The 16,543-nt window shown below is 32.6% G+C and overlaps 1 protein-coding gene across 5 annotated transcripts in view; it reads left to right on the top strand.

Moving 5' to 3' along the window:
- Window positions 1–16,543, top strand: part of FAM135A (family with sequence similarity 135 member A) — a 110,657-nt gene that overhangs the window by 74,011 nt on the left and 20,103 nt on the right. For 2 of the 5 annotated variants that reach the window (XM_074310571.1, XM_074310570.1), the window contains 6 exons: window positions 2,400–2,473; window positions 4,691–4,845; window positions 5,659–7,402; window positions 9,035–9,195; window positions 13,455–13,546; window positions 14,279–14,376. In XM_074310571.1, the coding sequence (XP_074166672.1) occupies window positions 2,400–2,473; window positions 4,691–4,845; window positions 5,659–7,402; window positions 9,035–9,195; window positions 13,455–13,546; window positions 14,279–14,376 (2,324 nt within the window). Of the gene's footprint in view, window positions 1–2,399; window positions 2,474–4,690; window positions 4,846–5,070; window positions 7,523–9,034; window positions 9,196–13,454; window positions 13,547–14,278; window positions 14,377–16,543 lie in introns of those variants that run through there. The other 3 variants (XM_074310569.1, XM_074310568.1, XM_074310573.1) reach the window with 2 other exon arrangements.

Below are 16,543 nucleotides of genomic sequence, written 5' to 3'. Positions count from 1 at the left end.
TGGTCAAAGGATATGAACAGACAATTCTCAGATGATGAAATTGAAACTATATCCACTCATATGAAAGAGTGTTCCAAATCACTACTGATCAGAGAAATGCAAATTAAGACAACTCTGAGATACCACTACACACCTGTCAGATTGGCTAAGATGACAGGAACAAATAATGATGAATGTTGGAGGGGATGTGGGAAAACTGGGACACTGATACATTGTTGGTGGAGTTGTGAAAGAATCCAGCCATTCTGGAGAGCAATTTGGAACTATGCCCAAAAAGTTATCAAACTGTGCATACCCTTTGACCCAGCATTGCTGCTATTGGGATTATATCCCAAAGAAATACTAAAGAGTGGAAAGGGACCTGTATGTGCCAAAATGTTTGTGGCAGCTCTTTTTGTTGTAGCTAGAAACTGGAAGATGAATGGATGTCTATCAATTGGAGAATGGTTTGGTAAATTATGGTATATGAAGGTTATGGAATATTATTGCTTTGTAAGAAATGACCAGCAGGAGGAATACAGAGAGGCTTGGAGAGACTTACATCAACTGATGCTGAGTGAAATGAATAGAACCAGAAGATCGCTGTACACTTCAATGCTGTATGAAGAGGTATTCTGATGGAAGTGGATATCTTCAACATAAAGAAGCTCCAACTCACTTCCAGTTGATCAATGATGGACAGAAATAACTACACCCAGAGAAGGAACACTGGGAAGTGAATGTAAATTGTTAGCACTACTGTCTATCTACCCAGGTTACTTATACCTTCAGAATCTAATACTTAATGTGCAACAAGAAAATGGTATTTACACACATATATTGTATCTAGGATATATTGTAACACATGTAAAATGTATGGGATTGCCTGTCATCGGAGGGAGGGAGTGGAGGGAGGGAGGGGATAATTTGGAAAAATGAATACAAGGGATAATATTATAAAAAAAATTAGTCATGCATATATACTGTGAAAAAAAATCTAAATAAAAAAATTAAAAATAAAAAACCACTTAAGAAATTTAAAAAAAAATGAGGATTTTTAAAAATAGCTTTTTATTTACAAGATATATGCATGGGTAATTTTTCAGCATTGACAGTTGCAAAACCTTTTGTTCCAATTTTTCCCCTCTTTCCCTGCATCACCTCCCCGAGATGGTAGGTAGACCAATATATGTTACATATGTTAAAGTATATAGTAAATACAATGTATGTATACATATCCATATAGTTATTTTGTTGCACAAGAAGAATCAGACTTTGAATTAATGTACAATTAATCTGTGAAGGAAATCAAAAATACAAGCGGACAAAAACAGAGGAATTGGAAATATTATGTAGTTTTCACACAAAATGAGGATTTTTACTTTAAGTCAGTAAGGTTTCTTGCAACTCTAAATTTGTGATCCTATGTTTTTGGAGGTCTTTTTGGTTATCCTTTTGGTGTTCCTTTCGTGAACTAAAGTAATTCCTAAAAATAGTTTAAGTTTCTGTAATTTAAATAGGTCATGATTAATGCTATAAACATTTGGCAATAAGAATTATTTGCTTGCTAGTTTAAGTAATGTTGCACATAGATAGTTCTTTTCATTCTAACCACTTAATTTTGAACCAAGTTGTTAATACATTAGCTAGTCTTGCTAAGAAAACATTCTGTTGCAGTTTCTGTTTTTATATATGTTGTCCTCGGTAAAGAAATGGCAGAGTACAGTAATCTCATGTTTTTCAGAATTTAATCACATAAACAAACAAACAAACAAAATACAGTTCTTTTTCCTAGTTTCACTTAAAGAAAGACTATATCTCATTATATTGTTAGTAAACTGTAAGGCTTAACTAAATGATACCTAACCTGCTCCAAATATGAAATTTTTGGTAAAATGTGATTGCAAGAGGTGTCACTATAGAGTAAATATCAAAGTATAAAGGACTTTCATATTCTTCCCTGGTTTTGTTTTTGTTTTTTTTTTTTTTAATAAAGAAAAGAGTTTAAATAATTATCCATTGGGTAGCTAAAGAAGATTTAACAAAGAATGGGAAGGTCATAGCTGCTCTTGATACACTTAACATACAGTTTTTGTTAAGGTCCTTATTTTCATTCACAGAGCAATAAAAGCTGTATGTATGGCTTCAGTACTTTGTGGCTGTGTGCAGATGCCACTTAGAACTAGAACTAGAACTCTAAGCATAGCCTTTCAGAATCCTTCACGTATATGTTTTCATATTATTATATTTCATTTTGATTGCTGGAAGTCTGTTGATACTGTTTATTATTTGAAATTACTATAAGCATCATTTTGGTGTATTTTGATTATAGGCTAATTGTATTCTTAAGAGTTTACAACTGATTCCTTTACCTAAAACTGTTCTGTCTTTGATTAATAGTAACCATTGGGATTTTTCAGGTACGCAGGTTTTCTGAAGCATTCTTCTGTTTTGAACATCCAAGGCATGCAGCCCTTGCCTATCAAGAACTCCAGTAAGTAGAACAAACAGAAAATACTACAAGAATGATATTAATTTATTTTGCATGAAAATTCTGCATTGCTGAGCCAGTATTTTTTTCACTGAATATATAAGTTGGGAAATCAAATTCCCCCCAAAAAATTGCCTCACCTGTCAAGTCAGTCAAATGTATAGAAATCTGATATCAAGCATCATTCTTTAGTTGAAAATTCATCCCTGGCCAATTACAACCTTCAGCTTGGCACTATGATTACTTGATATTTTTATGGATGTTGCGATCCTGCTATTTTTCATAATAACTAGAGTCTCTTATTTATGTACTTATCTCTTGCAATTAAGCCATTACTAGCTTCCAGTATCAAACTTGAATGTACCTTTAGTATTCAAAGGAAATACTGATTGTGTGTTGATATGATAATGTATTATATCTGCTAAAGCATTTTTTAAAACTTAATATTGTACAAGCATCATGCTTAAGTGTTAGGGATACAAATATATAAATATAGTTTCTACCATAAAGGAGCTTACATTCTAATGGAAAAACATAAAGGAGAAATAAAAGGGTACCTTGTGAGTTAGCATTAGTCAGAAATTTCCAGAAAGTAATTATGAAGGCCTAGTTCCAGAAAAGAGAAAGCTCATTTATCATAGCCCAGAATCCCAAAGGCAAAGTCCAAAGTTATATTAGAAGGAGGTGAGGAATATGGCTGAAGATCGGGCAACTAACAAGTCAAATAAGAGGTTATTAAATACATTGAGTAGGAAACCTTCAGAATATCCAGTAGGCATTTGGTGATATTGTAGATCAGAGAAATAAAACTTTCCATCTACCCCACAAAACTCCCACTTCACCAGAGCTAGATAAAAAGGTAACTAGGAAAAGTCTTAACAAAATAAATAAAAATATACTACAACATAGAAAATGTTAATTTGTGTTTTTCTAAGTCAATATGTGGCCCACAGGGATGACACCTCATGACGCTATTGCTATAGATCATGTCATATTCTTGTCAATAGCCCTCAAAAGGCCATAAAGTCCACTTTAGTCTAGCTTTTTATGATCTCTACAATCCAGACCAAACCTGCCCCTCCAATTTCTCTTCCCTTCATTAATTTATGTTAATGTTATACTTAAGGCAAATGTAACATACTTTGTGCTTTCCCACTTTTTCTCACACTCTTCCTTTTCACTACCATTTTTCTTTTTAGAGTCAAAGCAATTAGCACATTGTTTTAACTTATTAATACTAGTAACAAACAATGTACATGGTTCCTTTTGTACTTCTGTTTTATGCTTCACAATAAGTTAGGTCTAATCCCTTAAGCCTACTTACATTTGGGAAATTTATATACTAAGATTAATAATGCCAACATAGATTTATGTATAAAAGTAATACAGAATAATAAACATAATAATAAATAGGATTTATATAGTACTTTTTTTTTTTTTTTTTTTTTTTAAGGCTGGGGTTAAGTGACTTGCCCAGGGTCACACAGCTAGGAAGTGTTAAGTGTGTGAGACCAGATTTGAACTCGGGTCCTCCTAAATTCAAGGCTGGTGCTCTATCCACTGCGCCACCTAGCTGCCCCTATATAGTACTTTTAAGTTTATAAAACATTTTACAAATAAAGCATTTTATTTATATTTCATTTTATTTTCATAACCTGAGAGATAAATATTATAATTAGTACCCTTCCCCTGCATTTTACAAATCAGGAGACAGGCAGAAAATACTTAAGTGACTTGCCTTAAAATAGGACCACACTGCGAGTTAATATGAGGCCATATTTGAATTCAAGTCTTTCCTGACTCTAGATCCAACACTTTATCCATCATACCAAACAGCAGTCTAGTAAAGCAGAATGTAATAAAAAAAATTTTTTTAATCTGTTTTATACCACTTTGTTATATCTACTTTCTTCATCCAAAGATTGAAGTATTTATTTTCCACATAAAGGAATATCACTGTACTAACTCTTGTTTCCTCTTTATTGATTTTATACACATAAGATAAATAATCTTTTACTTTACCTAAGAGATAAAGAAGATCCTTACTCTAGCCCTGACCTATACTCCCCACTTTCCAAGGAGTTGTGCCATTAAACTTTATGAAAATAACTCAACTATTTAACATGGATTTTTGTTTTGGGAACCATGTAAAAATTAAAGGCAAAAATTGAATTTGTTGGGTTTATATTACAGTACTGACTAACAGTTCATATTTTTCAGTGCTCAGAGTCATCTACAGATGTGCACAGCTATCAAAAATACTTCCTTCTGCAGCTCTCTTCCACCCCTTCCTATTGAATGTAGTGAACTTGATGGAGATCTCAATTCATTACCTATAATCTTTGAAGATAGGTATTTAGATTCTGTTACTGAAGGTAAGTATAACCAAACTAAAATGTGTGTACAAGCTGGGAATGTTTTTAAAAATATTTTCATTCATAATGCACATAAAACTGTTCATTTTGAAGCATTTTTTCCTCTGGTTATATTTATTTTGAGGATATTTGAAATTTATGTGCAGAAAAAAAAAAAAAACATCTTAATCATTTGAGTTCTCTTATCTTGTTTTAAACCTGAATCTTTTTTTCTTTGGATAAAAGACTTAGATGCACCCTGGATGGGAATTCAGAATCTTCAGAGATCAGAGTCCAATAGAATGGATAAATATGAGACTGAAGAAAGCCCTGTAACTGGACTTTCTAGCCCAGAATTGAAAATCAGACCTGCTGATGCCTCCAATATATTGTATACAGAAGGTGAAAAGCAGCTCACAAAGTCTCTAAAAGGAAAAAATGAAGATTCAAATAAATCCAAGGTTAAGGTTACTAAACTGATGAGAACTATGAAAACTGAAAACACCAAAAGAGTAATAAAACAAAACTCTAAGGACTCTGTGGTTTTAGTAGGCTACAAATGTTTGAAAAATACAGCATCAGAGGACCTCTTTAAATGCTCTGAAGGCAAGCCTTCACATAGCCAAAAGGAAGGTCTGGATCCCACAATCAGGGGATTTAATTATGAGACAAAGACCTGCACCAGACAGACAAGTCAAAAAGAAGTTGGCTTTTTGCCAGCTGACACAGACAGAACTGAACAAAAGCCTACAAAAATTGAAAATATACAGCCAAACCAATTTTCCCCTTTGAACTTTGGCAGCCTAAATCTTTGTGCAAATTTGTCCATTTCAGGTAAACTTGGTATCTCCCAGGACGATAATGACATTACCCAAGTGGATCACAATCTGGCATCTGGAAGGCCATCGGACGTTTGCCATGATCATCAAACAACTGAATCAACAGGAGTTAGGACAATTGAAGTAAAACCAAGTAGTAAAGATCCTTTCAGGGGAGAGAAAGTAACTGTCACAGTAGGGCTATGGACAGAATCTCAGCAAGATGAAATATTTTTAAATAATTCTCAGTTACCCAACTTTCAGTCTATAGAAACTAGTGATAAATTTAAATCTGTAGAAGAAAGATTAGTTTCTGAAAAGGAAATTGTACGAGAAACAAGGTGCCGATGTATTGGAGATTCTTTAAGTAAATTAAAAAGTAATCCATCTGGCCTTTCTGCAAGAGAATATCATGTTGTAGTAAGTACAGATACAATTAAGTTACCAGATGTTAATGTCACATATGCCTCCTCTAGATTTTCAGATTCAGGTGTTGAGAGTGAACCAAGTTCTTTTGCAACACATCCAAACCCTGATGTAATATTTGAAACCATACAAGAAAAAGGTGCTAATAATGAAAGAATGTATCCTCAGCTTTTACTAAAACCAGATTCTAATATACAAATTTCATTAGAAAGCCATTGTACAGAGAGTACAAGTGCTTTAAGTGAAATACAGTCATCCTTGACATCCATAAATTCTTTACCTTCAGATGATGATGAATTCTCACCTGATGAAAATTCTAAGAGATCTGTTGTACCTGAGTGCCATCTAAGTGATAGTAAAACTGTGTTAAATTTAGGAATGATTGATTTGCCAAAATATGATGATGACAAAAAGTCAAGTGTTATTTTGCAGCAGCAGAATGTTGTATTTTCAGGACTTCCATACACTGAACCTATAGCTTTAAATTCCTTATATTCAAATATAAGAGATTCATTTCAAGTGGTTGCTTCAGTTGAAGATACCTCTAGTAGCCACAGTTCACAGAAAAACTTTAACATGGTGGGTAAGAACTCTCAAAGTCCTAATGAACCTTTTATCTCTACAGAGAAAGTGACTACACTAAATTCAGAACTTATTTATATGGGAGCCACTTGTGGTGTTACAGGTTCTGTTTCTAATAATGCAGAGTTTAGTGAAGGTAGACCTCATGAAGAAAAATTAGACTTCAAACAAATGGTTGCAGAATTACCAGTAGTTAAAAAGGAAACTCACACAGGTACAAATGACTTTTCATCAGCCAGCAGTACTGATATGGTAAAACAAGGGCTTGTGGAGAATTATTTTGGTTCTCAAAGTAGTACGGATATTTCTGATACATGTGCTATTGGCCACAGCAATCCAGATAGCCCTCAGAAGGAAATTTCTGAAAAAGACATGATTAATCCTCAACAAGAGGAAGAGGAGGAAGAGCAGGATCAAGAAATGATTCAAAATGGGTATTATGAGGAAACAGACTCAGTTTTGGATAGAGCAATAAGTGCTCACTTAGAGAACAATCATGGGCTAGCAGAAGAGAAATTTCTCCAAGCTGAAAGAATAAACAGTGAATATCTGAGGGATGTTATAAATATGCCTACTGTGTGTACTCCTGGTTGTTTGTCTTTCCCATCTGCACCAAGAGAGTCTCCTTGTAGTGTTAAGTGTTCTTCTAAAAACAAATTTGACACAATCACGAAACAACCAAGCAGCACTTCATACAGCTCTACTTCATCAATTTCGTGGTATGAAAATTCACCCAAACCTCAAATACAAGCGTAAGTAATAGACCAGTAGTATATTTCTTTAAATTAAATACCTTTATGGAGCTACTTAAATGTGAACTATTGAAGGAAAAAAATTAGAAATCATAGTCATTATGCATTTAATAGTGCTTATTGAATTAAATTAGTTGATGAATATTTGAACTATTGACAATTCTCATGCATTAATCAGTTACCTCTTCTTAGACTTAGAAAGAATTCACTTTCCAATCTTAGAATATTAACATGTTTCTCCTAACAGTAGATGTACTTCCAGAAATGGCCAGCAGACCTAAATGTGATTTTAAAAATTTTGTCTTTAGAGAAGAAAAATAAGTTGACAATAAAACATAAAAGTATAATGGTTTAAATACTGGAAAGTAGAAAATGTTACTAAATACTGGGGGAATACCACAAATTGTACTGAAGGAATGAAGACATCTTTTATACTCTTAATTTGTGTAATATAAAAATAATTTTAAAACATTTCCTCATGTAGCCTTCTGAAAGATCGAGGTGAGTATATAATATGTCTCTTAAGAGGCACATCTGTTGTTCTCACAGTCATTAATTATTATTCTATTGATATACTCAAACCATTCCTAAGAATAAATGTTCCACTGGTCATTTTATGGATTGCATTGTTGTTTAAAACTATATTTTTTCTGTATAAAACTAGCAGCCTTTTTCTCTTTTACTCTAGAGAGAAATCAGGTATTCTGAACAGAACTAAGGATTATGGAAATTGTCCCCCATTGTAGTAACAAGGAAATGACTAGGAAGTTCCAAGGTTACAGAGTATATAGAACTATATAAGTTTGTCATTGTGTGAATACTAGTCCTCTAACTTATAAAATTGATTAAGAAAAACTTGGAAGGAGGATTAAGACGACAAATAGAACATTCATGACAACATATAATGATAAAATTTGCAAATTCAAGACCAGGACAAGGCCAGCAGTTAAAGTAAAACATTTACTTTAACTATGTTCCTAGATGAGCTAATTTTTTTCTTTTTTTTTTTTTTGCATTAGTAACATTTAGCTATTATTCCATCATCAAAAACATCTTGAATAATAACAAGTAGCAGCATTTATATAGATAGCACTTTAAGGTTTGCACATCTCTATAAATCATCTCATTTTTTTCTTCTCAGCAGCCTTGGGAAGTAGATGCTTGTTAACTCCAAGGGGGAAAGTGAAACAGACATGAATTAAATAACTTGCTTAAGAGTCACACAATCTAGTATCTGAAATTAAATTTTAACTTAGATTTTTCACATTCCAAGTCCTGTGTTACCTACCTTCCTCTAAAATAAAGATAGTAGTGCAGTGGATAGAGCACCAGCCCTGAAGTCAGGAGGACCTGAGTTCAAATCTGGTCTCAGACACTTAACACTTCTTAGCTGTGTGACCCTGGGAAAGTCACAACCCCAGCCTCAGGGGAAGTAATTTCCCATTTTCATTCACTGTATTGATTAAAATTAGAATTTTCCAGAAAGAAAAGGAAAATATTTGGAACTTAATAATAATATATAATTTCATTATTTTCTTAAATTCTAGATTTACTTTGTTATTCTGTAAACCCAGTGTATGCTAAAAATATAATACATTATTATTAGAAATTAGTTCATATATTTTGCTTCAGTTTTCTTCAGGCAAAGGAAGAATTAAGACAACTTAAACTACCTGGATTTATGTACAGTGATGTTCTTCAGCTGGCTTCCTCAATACCTTATTTCAGCGTGGAAGAGGATGATGGTTCAGAAGATGGAATACATCTCGTTGTCTGTGTCCATGGTTTAGATGGTATGTGCAACCATAACATTTGATAAAAATATTTAGTCCCATTGATGATGATGATGATAATGATAATCTTCTTGTATTATTTGCACTCTGGATTTGAACAAAAAGATTTTTAAATTGCTTAAGCAAATATAATATTGACATCTTTTCAACCTGATAAAAGCATACTTAACCATTTTTATCACTGTGATTGGATGTCATTGGAAAGGGATTTGTGGGGGAGGAAAAAAAAAGCATTAGCAGTTAGAGAGCAAAGTAGGTATAAATACTGAGCTTGGGGTTAGGAAGAAAACTCGAATTCAAGCCTTCCTCAGCACCTACTAAGTATGTGACCTTGAGCAGGTCATATAAGTTATCCCAGTCTTAGAGTGGGGATAATAATAGCACCTGTCTCACAGGGTTATTGTTAAGTCAAAGGTGATAACATGTGAAATGCTTTATAAACCTTTGAAGTGCTATCAAAAAAGCATTATTAAGTTAATTTTGAAAATAGCTTATATTTTACCAATCCAGTTTTAGTCATTTTGGATTAGCATCTTGCTCAGGCTATTTCTTTGCTTTTTAACAAAGGATAATTAATTTGTTTATTTTTGATAACTCAATCAACATTATTAACTTTCTATTTTTAACTGGCCTATATTAGAAAAATAATTTCTGCACCCATTTTTAAATTATTTATTTATTTACTTATGTCTTAACCATCACTTCCTATGTCAACTTTCACCTTCTGTAGTCAATAAGCTGCTTGTAACAGACCCAACCATTTTCAAATGTGCTTTTTCTAATTTATTGTGATATAAGAAACTAGATAACCATACATAATTAAATATTGATTAATTTAATGGACCAGTATTGGTCCTAGAAGATAAAACAAAACTTGGTGTGTTTTTTGTTTTGTTTTGTTTTGTTTTGCTGAGGCAATTGGGTTTAAGTGACTTGCCAAGGGTCACACAGCTAGGAAGTGTTATGTATCTGAGACCCAGATTTGAACTCAGGTCCTCCTTATTTCAGAACTGGTGCTCTATCCACTGTGCCACATAGCTGCCCCTAAAACAAAACTTGTTAGAGAGGAGTGGAACTGTGGGAACAGATATCATCTATACTGTCAAACATGGACATTATGCCCACTGATTTTGTTAAATTGTTTTTCTTAAGCACTTTACAAACTATTAAAAAGTTATAGAAATGGGAGTTATTTGAAGCAGGCAAAGACACAACAAGACAAGCAATTTGCCTTTTTCCAGAAAACCCTGCAAACATACCAGAGACCCTTAAGTGCCACAGGGCAAAGAAATGCATTGCTCAGTCACTCAGGTTCAAAGGTCCATTTATATCAATAAATTTAGCCCTGTAAATTTTTTTAAAATTGCTTTTCTTTATTACAAGATCAAGATTCAATGATGAGGAAGAGGGACATATATCTAGTAATGTCTGTGATAGAAAATGAGACAATAAAACAAAAGATATATCAATAAAAGTTACTTTTCAAGAAAAGAATTGTAAGTTAAAGCTAGCAGCCAGGCTCTTAAATAAAAGCATAAGGACTAGTGCTTTGTGATGAACTTAAGAGGTCTTTCTAAATAATACTTTTCTTATGGTATCTTTTTTAGTAATTATTGAAATGGTTTGATCTTTCAGCTTCTGTTACCTCATGATTGCTAAAAATCTGATCTCAAGATAAGTGGAATGTTACTGCACTAGAAAGTACTTAAAATTTCTTTTTTTTTTCCATTTAATTAAGTAAATCCAAAGCTCTGTTCTTTGAAGGTGCGCCTCAGTTCCCATGATAAATATGTGCTATTTCCTTCAGCTAATAATTTGCGATCAAATATTTGAATTAATAAGCTAAGGGAACATTATCCAAAAGAAATGTTTGGAAGGCATCAGTAAGACTTATAAAATAGATCAATTAGGGAATTATTCATATTACAAAATAATTTTTCATTTTATAAAAGGATGCACTATAAGTTTCCTTTATTATTTTTTTTCAAGTTTATTTTTTTGCATTTCTTAAAATGGTAAAAACTTTAATTTATACCATATGGCTGATCTCTTGGATTAGAAGTAAGGAACTTGACTTTCTACCTATAAATTTCCCCCCCCCAAAAAAAAAAAAAAAAAAAAAGAGAGAGAGAGAGAGAAGAAAGAAACAACCTCAACCCTGTTTGGTATTAAAGCTTTTAAAATTACTAAAACTGAACTTTGTTTACTAGATATTGTTATATGTCTTAATGTCAAGCTTATCACAGTGCATTCCAAGCTATTGCCAATTGTCTTGATTTTTCTCTTGCCACTGAAATTCTATTACTGGAAAAGAGAGTGAGGCTGACAACTTTGTGCAACTCTGTCTCAGTTAAATCCAATTTGCATTCAAGACATCACCTCATGTTGTCATTGGTCCTTTTTGAAAATGAAGGACAAACTGCAGCAACAATAGCAGGAACCAGCTTTTTGCACATATGGGCCTGAAGACTTTTTTGAAATGGAGAAAATAGCATATATTCATAATTTTCATAAATTGAAGTTATGGATGCTGTTTCAACTCTTATGTAGATTTGGTCTAATTATACAATTAAAAAGACATTTCATAGATTTGGTTCATTAGTATCTTAGACCAACACTCCAGATAGGTGATAAGCTGACATCAGAATTAAAGAGAAGGATGTGAGATAAAAAAGTTAGAAATTTGGGAAGTTGCATGATATTTCTAATGGCCACAGAACCAAAATATTTCATTTTTATTTAACATTGGTCAACCTGCCATCTGGGGGAGAGGATAGAGGGAAGGAAGGGGAAAATTGGAACAAAAGGTTTTGCAATTGTCAATGCTGAAGAATTACCCCTGCATATATCTTGTAAATAAAAAGCTATAATAAAAAAATAATAATAATATATTTAGTTTTGACCTTAGGTGGAACAGCTCTTCTGCTTTATGGAACATAGTTTAAACACATGAGCTTTTCTATCAATATATCCTAAAATCTGAAAGTATGTTTTTTTTAATATAATCATAACTTTTTATTTTTCAAAATATGTGTAGAGTTTTCACCATTTTACCCCTGCAAAATCCTATGTTCCAGTTTTTCTTCCTTCTCCCCTTCCCTAGATAGCAAGCAAACATAGTTATGTATAATTATACCATATTTACATATATAGTTAGCAAGCAAACCAATACATGTGCAATGCTTCTAAACATATTTCCACATTTATCATGGTACAAAGAAAAATCAGATCAAAAGGGGGAAAAAAGAGAAAAAAAAACAAGCAAACAACAACAAAAAAAGGTGAAAATACTATGTTGTGATTCATATTCAGTCTCCATAGTTCTCTCTCTCTGGGTGTGGATGGCTCTTTCTATCACAAGTCTATTGGAATTGCTTTGTATCACCTCATTGTTGAAAAAAGCCATGTCCTTCAGAGTTGATCATTGTATAATCTTGTTGCTGGGTACAATGTTCTCTTGGTTCTACTTACTTCATTTAGCATCAGTTCATGCCTCTTCAAATCTTTCTAAAATAAGCCTGCTAATAATGAAAGTATGTTCTTTTAAAATTTTCTTTTGGAAAGAATAATCAGAGCTTCCACTTACATGATACTTTAAAGTTTGTAACATGCCTTACACATACTTCTTACTTGATCCTTACAACAACCTAGTGATGGAGGTATAGCTATTATTCCCATTTTGTAGATGGAGAAACTGAGGCTGTGAGGATGGGAGCTTGCTTACTAAGTACAAATCCTTTTGTACTCAGAACTTCTGACTCAAAACCTAAAACTCTTTGTACTATTCCGGGCTACTTCTGTCATTACTTCACCTCACTTCCAAAAGGAAGGTGCCCATAGCTAAGACTAGCTCCAATAAGTATTATGAAGTTGTTAATGATGATCTAGAATAGTTAAAGTTCAAATCCAGCTGACTTGCTATCTATAACCAACAATAGCTACAAAACACAATTTTGATGTATTACATGCTACCCAGACAGACAAGTAGGAATAGCTAAGGGAATACACCATTAAGTTGAGAATGATGCCATTATAGTATAACTCAAAACTACTCATTTGCTTACTGTTGATGGGCATCAGCTGAATTTGGGATGTCAATTTTGAAGTTTTAAAAGTTGAGGATACTTCAGATAACAGTCTGCTCACTGCTCAACACAGGCCATAAAATTACTTTCATAAACTAGAAAAATACAGGAATACTGTGCTTTATATTTCCACTGCTTCTTTAAACTTGATTTTTTTTTTTTTTTTTTTTTTAGGTAACAGTGCAGACCTTAGGTTAGTTAAAACATATATTGAACTTGGACTTCCTGGAGGACGAATAGATTTTCTTATGTCTGAGAGGAATCAGGTATGATGTGACCTTTTTATAGGAAATCATATTAAAAGTGTTTCTTTTATAACTTCATTTCTATCTATTTGAAAAATCTTTTCTTAAATTTCATGAAATAAAGAATAAGTATGAAGTAATTTTTTTATTTTTGACTTTTGTATATTTATATTTCAAAGTATTCTGCTTATGTTTCTAGAGTTTATATACAGATGGGACTCATTAATTAAATTTGTAATTCTGACTTCTTATGTGAACTTTTTTTGCTTTTCCTTTAAGTGGAATGTCTCTTCCCCCCAAAAAAAGTTTTTTTGTTTTTGTGTTTTTTGGAAATGGAATGAGGGTTGTTAAATAATGTTAAAAGAGAATACTAAAGAGCATTGCATTTGAGTCAGAGGACTAGGTTTCAAATCCTGGTTTTGCTGCTTATTATTTTTGTGATGTCAGAGCTTAACCTCTTTGGTCTTCAGTTTTCTCAGTTATAAAATGAAATGGTTGGACAAGAAAATATCTTAAATCCCTTCCCTCAGTCTTCTGATCTCATGGTATGGTTTCGCCAAAAACCAATCTTACTAACTGGGCCATAATGTAAATTCATTAGTGCTTTCTTCAACAAAAACATTGAAGCAAAGAAAGGCCAGGTTTTAATGTATACATTAAGATTAATATTAATATTTAGCTAGAAGTGGTAATATATTTTAAATTATTTAAAGTTGTACATATAATTGATTTATACATTTTGCTTTTCTTTAGAATGACACCTTTGCTGATTTCGATAGCATGACTGATCGTCTTCTTGATGAGATAATACAGTATATTCAGATTTATAGTTTAACAATTTCAAAAATCAGGTAACTAAAATTGTGCTTACTTGTTTAATATTTTTTACAAATTATATAAAAACATCAGTTTCATAATAACTTTGTCCTTAACTATAATATAGAAAAACCGTGCTTAGAAATGAAACTAAACTATTTCAGAGTAGATTAAAATGCCATAAAAACAGTTCAATAGCAAGTGCATACAAACAAGAAGACAGGAGACAGGAGAAAGAAAATTAAAGCATCCAGTTTTCATGGCTGATAGTTGTTCTACTGGATTTAATTTTTTCAGTATCATCAATTCTCCTTCAAAAGAAGAATTGTTTGTTGTTAATATAGATAATTATTTGTTTTTATACAGGACTTTTGTTCTAACACAGCAGGTTCTAAACAAAACGATAAATATCTCTGCCTCAAAAGATATGAAGAAAGGAGAAGCTAACTGTTTCTAACCAGCTAGTTTCAATTCAGTTCAAGTCACTAAGTACACTTACTGTATGTATGATATTGTGGTAGATATTCAAAGAGAAAACTCCCTTAGGAGCTTAGATTATATTTTGAGTGTTTACAGCTAGAGATGCAAAAGAGAAACACACACACACATACACACACACAGAATCAGCAACATTATGTGCGTTTACTATTACAGGAGGCGATGTGCCATAAAGAAAGGTTGGTTTTTTGTTTTGTTTTTAAATTGCCCCTGCCCTAAAGATGTCACAAAGGGGACATCTTTCCCAGAAGGGAAGACACTTGCAGCTGGGGGGAATTGGAAAAAACCACTTCCAAGTAGTGATACAAATAAGTAGAAAGTATATGCAATTATTTATGACAAGCACACTAACAAATTAGACTGATTGGGGAAAAATTTTATACAGGAGGTGGAACTTTAAACTTGAAGAGATCTAGAGATTTCAAGAAGTGGAGATGAGAGAGAAAAAATTCCATACTTAGGGCAGGGGGAAAGGAAGGTATACAAAGTAGCAGGGAGGTGGAATATCATGTACAAAGTAACAAATACACCAGTTTGGTTAAAATATAAAAGGGAGAGTGATGTGAGGTAAAACTGAAAAGATAAGTTAGAGCCTGATTCTAAAAAAACTTTAAATAACAAAGTAATTTTTGATTTACACTGGAGACATTAGGGAGCTGCTGAAACTTATTGATCATAGAAATGACATGATAAGGTCTGTATATTAAAAACATCAATTTAGTAGCTATGTAAAAGATTTGAGAGAAGGACTAGAAATTCAAGACAAGAGTTAATGAAAGGCTGAACTAGTGTTGCCCTTGTGAATGGAAAGAAGGGAACAAAAGATGGATAGAAGGGAGCAAAAGATGCTGTCAATGTCAGGAAAACAAAGATGAGTATAAATCCCTTTCTAAAGAAAATGTAAATGGTAATTTAATTTTATTAGTATCCATCCCATGTCTGGGATCCTTAGATTATGTCAGGATTTCACCAAACATTCAATTTCAATCGATGGCACAGATAAACCTGGTTTTCAGGGTCATAGCTATCTCTTTTCCTAAAACATTGCCATTTTTTTAGAGAGAATTGTAGCTCAAAGTAGCTCTGCTGCTTTGATACTACTCCAGAAGTATGTAGCTATTTGTGACACAATATATTCATACCTTCCATCTCTTACAGAATTCACCACCATTATACCTACATTCATGCTTATAAACTTCATGATGAATTCCAAAGTCCAAGTCATATAAAATAACTCTTTCCTTCAAAAAGTTTAGGTAATACCTAGCTAAGTGAGTACTAACTGAATTAGAGCTTCTTAAATTCTTAATCTGATAACTAAAGTTGAAAGGAAAGCAAAATTTTGATGGCAGTGACTTTTAGGTAAAGGAGCTTTAGCTTGAAACACTCTCACTGTAATATCTTTCAAATGCTGAATGATGCTTTTAATAGGAAAATACTTCAGCATATGACAATTCCTTGCATAAATACTTTATCCATCCCTACTTTTGTCCTTGGAAATTTTTAATTCTCTGAGAAAAGAGAGTTTCTTAGATTACTTTTAAATTATGTAATTTAAATTATATAATAAAATACTTTTATACTTTATAATATAATACTTTTAATTAAATGATTTTGTGTTCACATTAGTATGACCAACTTAATAAATCTATTATCATATTAACGAGTTCTCATAGAGTCTTTGTCTCAGTGGAGATCCACAAA

The sequence above is a fragment of the Sminthopsis crassicaudata genome, chromosome 4 (genome assembly GCF_048593235.1).
Source record: "Sminthopsis crassicaudata isolate SCR6 chromosome 4, ASM4859323v1, whole genome shotgun sequence".
Taxonomy (NCBI): domain Eukaryota; kingdom Metazoa; phylum Chordata; class Mammalia; order Dasyuromorphia; family Dasyuridae; genus Sminthopsis; species Sminthopsis crassicaudata.
This window is presented reverse-complemented; position numbering and strand designations above follow the sequence as displayed.